The sequence below is a fragment of the Megalobrama amblycephala genome, linkage group LG7 (genome assembly GCF_018812025.1).
Source record: "Megalobrama amblycephala isolate DHTTF-2021 linkage group LG7, ASM1881202v1, whole genome shotgun sequence".
Lineage (NCBI taxonomy): Eukaryota > Metazoa > Chordata > Actinopteri > Cypriniformes > Xenocyprididae > Megalobrama > Megalobrama amblycephala.
The window spans coordinates 29129920-29139417 of record NC_063050.1 but is presented as its reverse complement, the minus strand read 5'-3'; the positions used below and the strand labels follow the sequence as shown (position 1 = coordinate 29139417).

General features: G+C 34.0%; 1 protein-coding gene across 2 annotated transcripts; it reads right to left on the bottom strand.

Moving 5' to 3' along the window:
* Positions 1–917: 917 nt before the first annotated feature.
* On the bottom strand, positions 918–4137 carry LOC125272246 (NLR family CARD domain-containing protein 3-like). Of its 2 annotated transcripts, XM_048196945.1 has the most exons (5): positions 3978–4137; positions 3586–3682; positions 3180–3293; positions 2844–2939; positions 918–2652 (listed from the first exon to the last, which is right to left on the bottom strand). In XM_048196945.1, exons 2-5 carry the CDS (start codon positions 3633–3635, stop codon positions 933–935), a joined length of 1980 nt encoding a protein of 659 aa, XP_048052902.1. In that variant the 5' UTR covers positions 3636–3682; positions 3978–4137; the 3' UTR covers positions 918–932. The 2 variants fall into 2 exon arrangements, with proteins under 2 accessions (XP_048052902.1, XP_048052903.1); XM_048196946.1 differs by lacking the exon at positions 2844–2939.
* Between the last annotated feature and the right edge of the window lie 5361 nt (positions 4138–9498).

Genomic DNA, 9498 nt, shown 5'->3' with positions numbered 1-9498 from the left:
AATTATTAATGCTAATAACAATGAATATTATAATAATGCATGAAATAACTTAAATAAACACTGCTTTAAAAAGGACATGTGAAAAATTTGTTAGTATCTGACTGAAGAAGTTACTGAACATATTCTGGAACACAGATTAGTTTTGTCTTTTTCTTGTCAGTGTTGTTGTGGTCTATTAGTCTGCATTCACACTACAACACTTAGTGACAGATCTATTTTGACATATCAGATTATTTTCCCATCCGTTGCTATGGTTATCACTATGTCAACCATTGCAATTTCAGGAGAGACATTCCACCTCTCCCGGAAGTTCCAGGAGTCTCCCGCATATTGATATTGGGTGTTTGTCAAACAGAAGGCTGAATCCTAGTGAGTTTGTGTCTTTATAGTCCAGTCCTTCTGAGGCTTGTAGACTCGAGTCCTCCTCAGCATTAAACACTAGAATGAGACGCTCTTGTAAGTGCGCATGGCTACGGCACACGTGTTCTTGCTCCAACAGCACAAAAATACTAATAAAACTTAATTTTGGAAAAATATTTTGTATTAAAAATCTTTTCTTAATGCAATACATTACATTAATTACATTTACATTTAGCAGACGCTTTTATCCAAAGCAACTTACATATACAAAGTGACTTACTATACATTTATTAAGAAAAGTCGTTTGCAACTTCCGGTTCACAGGGACTTTAACTTATTCAAGGCTGCTCCAATGGTGATATATTTAACAAAACGGACATTTTTGACATTATCATTCATTATTCCTGTATGGAGGAGTGATTTTTGGGAGTGTTTGTGTGAGAGAGAAATAAAAAACATTAAAATATGAACTACTAAACTCTGTGTGACATCTGCAGGATTACAGATTTATCAGATTCTTGTTTCTCTTTGTTCATAATGTTTTAGACTGTAATGATTGAACTCAGTGTTACTTACTGATCATTTTTGCCTCCAATTAATCCATTCAGGTTAAACTCCTGCATTGTCCACTCTGAGCTCAACAACACAAAAACTAAAGCTGACCACTGAGATGAGGAGAGTTTCACATCACGTAATCCTCTAGAGCTCATATGAGGTTGAGCTTCATTCACTAGTGAAAGATCACCCAGTTCATTCAGACAGCGAAACAGATTGATGTATTTATCTGGAGAGGGATTCTCACTGATCTTCTCTTTGATATAGTGAACTGTTTTCTCATTGTTGTGAGAGCTGTTTCCTGTCTGTGTCTTTAGTTCTTGTAAGAGACTCTGACTAGACTTCACTGACAGACCCAGAAGGAAACGAAGGAAAAGGTCCAGATGCCCATTTTTACTGTCTAAAGCCTCATCCACAGCTCTCTGATGGAGATCAGATAGTGAAGCTTTAGTTGGTTTGGTAATCTGGTCAAACACATTGATGTTCTTGTTCATAAAGGAGAGATGCACATATAGAGCTGCTAGATGTTCCTGAATGCTCAGATGAACAAAGCAGAAGACTTTCCCCCGATACAAGCCCAACTCCTCTCTGAAGATCTGAGTGCACAATCCTGAGTACACTGATGCTTCTGTCACATCAATGCCACACTCTCTCAGGTCTTCTTCATAGAAGATCAGGTTGCCTTTCACAAGCTGCTGAAATGCCAGTTTCCCCAGTTTGACAATCATGTCTTCATCTTTCACTTTCTTCTCATAGTCCTTCTCATGTGTGATGTTGGTCTGAAGGATCAGGAAGTGTGTGTACATTTGAGTCAGAGTCTTGGGAATCTCTCCTCTCTCTGCTTCACTCAACATCTTCTCTAGAACAGTGGCTGAGATCCAGCAGAACACTGGGATGTGACACATAATAAAGAGGCTCCTTGATGACTTCAGGTGTGAGATGATCCTGTTGGACAGACTCCGATCCCTGATTCTCTTCCTGAAGTATTCCTGCTTCTGTGGGTCACTGAAGCCTCGTACCTCTGTCACTCGATGGACACACTCAGAGGGGACGAGATCAGCTGCTGCTGGTCTGGAGGTGATCCAGATGAGAGCAGAGGGAAGCAGATTCCCCACAATGAGGTTCATCAGCAGCACGTCCACTGAGGCTGATTCAGTCACATCACACAACCTCACATCGCTCTGAAAATCCAGAGACAGGCGACACTCATCCAGACCATCAAATATGAATAAAACTTTATACTGATCACTGGATATTTCCATTTCTTTTGTATCAGGGAAAAAGGCATGAAGAAGATCTGAAAGACTGAGTGTTTTGTCCTTCATCAAGTTGAGCTCTCTGAAAGGAAGTGGAAATATGAGCTGGACGTCCTGATTCTCTTTCCCTTCAGCCCAGTCCAGGATGAACTTCTGCACAGAGACTGTTTTTCCAATGCCAGCGACTCCCTTTGTCAGCACAGTTCTGATGGGTTTGTCTTGTCCAGGTAAAGGTCTAAAGATGTGACTGCATTTGATCGGTGTGCCCTCTGTTTCTGCTCTCCTGGACTGTGTCTCAATCTGTCTCACCTCATGCTCATTACTGATCTCTCCACTTTCACTCTCTGTGATGTAGAGCTCTGTGTAGATCTCATTCAGGAGTGTTGGGTTTCCCTGCTTTGATATTCCCTCATACAAACACTCAAACTTCTTTCTCAGATTTGATCTCAGTGTGTTTAAGACCTCAGGTTTAGAGTCATGGCTGTAAAATTAAAATACCAGATTATTACACAAGTTTAAGAAGTAAATATCCATAAATTACAAAATTGATCATTTTGTTTGTTGTATTATGAGACACAGAACATCATTAGTTTTCTGAAATGTTTCAATTATTAATTTTAGGTGCATTGCAGCACCTAAAATTAAACAACAACAAAAAGTCCTCTATTTTACCTGAAACCAGGATTCATGTTTTCATTAAAGTCTTGTGGTTGAATCACAGGCGTGTTCACAGTTTTGTTTTTAACTGGACTGGATAAAAGATTTGACCTTAAATCAGAATGAAGAGGGTAAAGAATCAGACACACTGATATTGATGTAATTGTGTCATTAACTGAGTAACAGACCAACAGATTTTACAGTGTGAATGTTTTAACAATACAATACATAGAGCTTTGCACAAGAACACAATGGAAATCATTAACAGACTGAAACTTACAGGATCTGAACTCATTACACTGCTGTATATTAATAATGACTATAAGCATATATTTTATAGAAATAATATACCTGAGATCAGGCTGTGTGTTTCCACTCTTAAACTTCATTGGCTCAGCCATAGACCAGTTACTCTTCAGAGACACACAGCTGGACTCTGGGTTTGAGCTCTTCTGCTGGACTGAACTGTAACAGAACAGATTCAGTTCAATCCTTTAGATTACTGTGTTCATTCTTTATGATAGGAACCATATTAATATAAACACATTATCTTTCATCAAAAAGCACTCTGAAGAAATGTTATGACCTTTTCTTTAATATTTCATGATAATATTAAAACAAACTAAAACAGACAAAATAGGATACACATTGTTTTTCTATAAACTGTTTCTGTGATCAGTGGGTGGAAGAAATAAAAAAAAACTTTGATCTTTTTCTGTGATGTAATACAATATTTAACAGTGTTTGTTGAAAGCACCTGCATCCTGGAGAAAAATCTCCATCTCTGGATCCTTGTGAATCACCCATGATGAATCTGCAGGAGAATCTGATGAGTTTGATCTCCTCCACTGACTCTGAGGGGAAAATAGACACAAAATTAAATGATTAAACAATCTTCATAATTTAGCTGAACATATGTTGAGTATGGGAGAAAAAGGATCATGTGACTTTGTTAACTCAAACTCAGTTATACATGTTTACACTGTTAAACTTCTGAAGAATCACAGACATCACGAAACACACAAGAAACATTGAAGTGAAGGTGAAAAAAACACTTTATTAAAGTTCATTTATTTATTTTTACCAAACAATCATATATAGGCCTACATTCATATTAGTATGAGGAAGTCTCCACACATGAACACTCACCTTGATCAAACTTTCACAAGTTACAGGTTCTCAAATCCTCCAGCTTTAACATCATAAAGATACACGGAAATTCCTGCATAAACTTTGAAAAATGTTTCTATTGAACACTTTGACGCTCGTATTCGTGTTTTACCAGCTTAAAATGGCGGCAGATGAACTCTAACTTACTTTCACTTTCTATTTATGAAGAGAGAGAGAGAGAGAGAGAGATATGGAAGGCCGTTTCAGCATAAAAACGTTCCAGCGTTACTCGTCGTAATTATATTTTTACTAGTAACAATTAAATTAAAGAGCTCTATAATTTAATTTGTACTAGTAAAAATTACAATTACAGAGCTCTATAATTCATTTTTTACTAGTAACAATTATGATTGTAGAGCTCTCTAATTGAATTATAGAGCTCTGCAATTGTATTCTTACTAGTAACAACTGAATTGTAGAGCTCTATAATTCAGTTTTTACTAGTAACAATTCCAATTAGAGAGCTCTGCAATTCATTTATTACTAGTAAGAATTCAGTTGCAGAGCTCTGTAATTCAATTGTTACTAGTAATAATCCAATTGCAGAGCTCTACAATTCCACTAGAGAGCTCTCTAATTCAATTGTTACTAGTAAAAACTGAATTATAGAGCTCTCTAATTGTAATTGTTACTAGTAAAAACTGAATTAGAGAGCTCTTTAATTCAATTCTTACTAGTAACAATTCTAATTACAGAGCTCTATAATTGTATTATTACTAGTAAAAACTCCTATTCATGAGATGCAAAACAGATTGCAGATTTCCCGCCTACAAAAGTGAGTTTCAAAATAAAAGCCCTGTAGCGTGGTTCTAAAGTATCCTGAAATATTTTACAGACTTAGGTAACATATTAATCATGTTCACATTAAAGCAAAATTAAGATGATGCCTGAGATGAAAGCCTAGCTATATTTAGTCGTTATATTCATTCACCTTTGTATATTGGTAAAGCTAAGAGCCAAGAACACTCCATATCACTGGACATAATATAGGGTGAAATGCCCTAAGCCACCCAAAGTGTTTTGACAAACTTGATATTAAGGAGTATAAATTAATTTTAAATATTTACAGTGTTTAGTATTTTTATGCAATAATAGAATGATTATCGCGGATATCTAATACAAAATAAACACCTCTATTGAATTGATTATCAAATTGTGTTAATAATAGGCGATTTGGCGCTGGGGTATGTTGTTTTTGAAATTATGTTGTTGTTGAGTGCTCGTTGTTATCAGAGGCGCGTGCAACAGGGTTCACAGCGCTCGTGCACACGGATTAGCACTTCAATCTATCGCTTTTTGCGGAGACTCTCTATTCCATACGTTGAAATCACAAAAACAAAATACATATAAACGTGTCACTGCTCTTGATATACAATCACTGATGAAAATCTTTGGTTTTAATGAGAAAAAAAAAAAAATTCACTTGGTTGGATTAGAACCGGGAACCTCTTGCATCCTAATCGGAGAAACTGCCATTAGTCTATCAAGACATTTAATTATCAAAGGCGGATCGTCGTATTTATTAACTAATGTACATATTCTCGAGACTAACGATATTGTATTATAGCAGATGTGGGAAAACTATCATATTTGAACACATTTATAATTTTAATATCATATCATTATTATTGTAATAATAATACAACATTACCCCCCCCCCCACCCATACACATTCTTGTCCCACCCACTTTGTAAAACAAAGTTACGCCACTGACCCCAGTTGAATATGCATAAGGCACGATTAGCATAATGATATGTCGCCGAATACAGAGCTCTGTAATGCAATTGTTACTAGTAAGAATTGCTATTGTGGAGCTCTGTAATTCAATTTGTACTAGTAAGATTGCAATTACTGAGCTCTCTAATTCTAATTGTTACTAGTAAGAACTGAATTATAGAGCTCTGTAACTTAATTCTTACTAGTAACAATTCAATTAGAGAGCTCTGTAATTCATTATAGAGCTCTCTAATTCAATTGTTACTAGTAACAATTGAAATAGAGAGCTCTATAATTTAATTATTACTAGTAAGAATTGCAATTAGAGAGCTCTACAATTGAATTCTTACTAGTAACAATTACAATTATAGAGCTCTCTAATTCAATTTTTACTAGTAACAATTACAATTATAGAGCTCTCTAATTTAATTCTTACTAGTAACAATTACAATTATAGAGCTCTCTAATTTAATTCTTACTAGTAACAATTACAATTATAGAGCTCTCTAATTTAATTCTTACTAGTAACAATTACAATTATAGAGCTCTCTAATTGAATTCTTACTAGTAACAATTACAATTATAGAGCTCTCTAATTTAATTCTTACTAGTAACAATTACAATTATAGAGCTCTCTAATTGAATTCTTACTAGTAACAATTACAATTATAGAGCTCTCTAACTGAATTCTTACTAGTAACAATTGAATTACAGAGCTCTTCAATTGATTTATTACTAGTAAAAATACACATTAAAGATATGTGTAATTGCAGAGCTCTATAATTCAATTACAGAGCTCTCTAATTCAATTGTTACTAGTAACAATTGAATTAGAGAGCTCTCTAATCGTAATTGTTACTAGTAACAATTGAATTACAGAGCTCTCTAATCATAATTGTTACTAGTAACAATTGAATTAGAGAGCTCTGTAATTCAATTAGAGAGCTCTATAATCAAATTGTTACTAGTAAGAATTCAATTGTAGAGCTCTCTAATTGCAATTCTTACTAGTAATAATTAAATTATAGAGCTCTCTATTTCAATTGTTACTAGTAACAATTGAATTAGAGAGCTCTATAATTGAATTACAGAGCTCTCTAATTGAATTGTTACTAGTAAGAATTAAGTTACAGAGCTCTATAATTCAGTTCTTACTAGTAACAATTAGAATTAGAGAGCTCAGTAATTGCAATCTTACTAGTACAAATTGAATTACAGAGCTCCACAATAGCAATTCTTACTAGTAACAATTGCATTACAGAGCTCTGTATTCGGCGACATATCATTATGCTAATCGTGCCTTATGCATATTCAACTGGGGTCAGTGGCGTAACTTTGTTTTACAAAGTGGGTGGGACAAGAATGTGTATGGGTGGGGGGGGGGGGTGGGGTAATGTTGTATTATTATTACAATAATAATGATATGATATTAAAATTATAAATGTGTTCAAATATGATAGTTTTCCCACATCTGCTATAATACAATATCGTTAGTCTCGAGAATATGTACATTAGTTAATAAATACGACGATCCGCCTTTGATAATTAAATGTCCTGATAGACTAGTGGCAGTTTCTCCGATTAGGATGCAAGAGGTTCCCGGTTCTAATCCAACCAAGTGAATTTTTTTTTTTTTTTCTCATTAAAACCAAAGATTTTCATCAGTGATTGTATATCAAGAGCAGTGACACGTTTATATGTATTTTGTTTTTGTGATTTCAACGTATGGAATAGAGAGTCTCCGCAAAAGCGATAGATTGAAGTGCTAATCCGTGTGCACGAGCGCTGTGAACCCTGTTGCACGCGCCTCTGATAACAACGAGCGAGCACTCAACAACAACATAATTTCAAAAACAACATACCCCAGCGCCAAATCGCCTATTATTAACACAATTTGATAATCAATTCAATAGAGGTGTTTATTTTGTATTAGATATCCGCGATAATCATTCTATTATTGCATAACAATACTAAACACTGTAAATATTTAAAATTAATTTATACTCCTTAATATCAAGTTTGTCAAAACACTTTGGGTGGCTTAGGGCATTTCACCCTATATTATGTCCAGTGATATGGAGTGTTCTTGGCTCTTAGCTTTACCAATATACAAAGGTGAATGAATATAACGACTAAATATAGCTAGGCTTTCATCTCAGGCATCATCTTAATTTTGCTTTAATGTGAACATGATTAATATGTTACCTAAGTCTGTAAAATATTTCAGGATACTTTAGAACCACGCTACAGGGCTTTTATTTTGAAACTCACTTTTGTAGGCGGGAAATCTGCAATCTGTTTTGCATCTCATGAATAGGAGTTTTTACTAGTAATAATACAATTATAGAGCTCTGTAATTAGAATTGTTACTAGTAAGAATTGAATTAAAGAGCTCTCTAATTCAGTTTTTACTAGTAACAATTACAATTAGAGAGCTCTATAATTCAGTTTTTACTAGTAACAATTGAATTAGAGAGCTCTCTAGTGGAATTGTAGAGCTCTGCAATTGGATTATTACTAGTAACAATTGAATTACAGAGCTCTGCAACTGAATTCTTACTAGTAATAAATGAATTGCAGAGCTCTCTAATTGGAATTGTTACTAGTAAAAACTGAATTATAGAGCTCTACAATTCAGTTGTTACTAGTAAGAATACAATTGCAGAGCTCTATAATTCAATTAGAGAGCTCTACAATCATAATTGTTACTAGTAAAAAAATGAATTATAGAGCTCTCTAATTGTAATTGTTACTAGTAAAAACTGAATTAGAGAGCTCTTTAATTTAATTGTTACTAGTAAAAATATAATTACGACGAGTAACGCTGGAACGTTTTTATGCTGAAACGGCCTTCCATATCCTTACTAGTAACAATTTGATTATAGAGCTCTATAATTGAATTACAGAGCTCTCTAATTCAATTGTTACTAGTAACAATTATGATTAGAGAGCTCTGTAATTCAATTGTTACTAGTAACAGTTACTAGTTCAATTATAGAGCTCTGCAATTACACATATCTTTAATGTGTATTTTTACTAGTAATAAATCAATTGAAGAGCTCTGTAATTCAATTGTTACTAGTAAGAATTCAATTAGAGAGCTCTATAATTGTAATTGTTACTAGTAAGAATTCAATTAGAGAGCTCTATAATTTTAAGTGTTACTAGTAAGAATTAAATTAGAGAGCTCTATAATTGTAATTGTTACTAGTAAGAATTCAATTAGAGAGCTCTATAATCCCAATTGTTACTAGTAACAATTGAATTACAGAGCTCTATAATTGTAATTGTTACTAGTAAGAATTCAATTAGAGAGCTCTATAATCCCAATTGTTACTAGTAACAATTGAATTACAGAGCTCTATAATTAAAAATGAATGGAAGTCAATGGAGCCATATGACTAGTAATTGTAGAGCTCTCTAATTGGAATTGTTACTAGTAAAAATTGAATTAGAGAGCTCTATAATCATAATTGTTACTAGTAAAAATTGAATTATAGAGCTCTATAATTGTAATTGTTACTAGTAAGAATTCAATTAGAGAGCTCACAATTATAATTGTTACTAGTAAAAATTGAATTATAGAGCTCTGTAATTGTAATTGTTACTAGTACAAATTAAATTATAGAGTTCTTTAATTTAACTGTTACTAGTAAAAATATAATTACGACGAGTAACGCTTTTATGCTGAAACGGCCTTCCATATGTGTCGCCCTCTGCTGACAGAAAACAAACGAACACCATAGACTGTAAAAACACGATCCAGCGCACCTGCCCATGTCA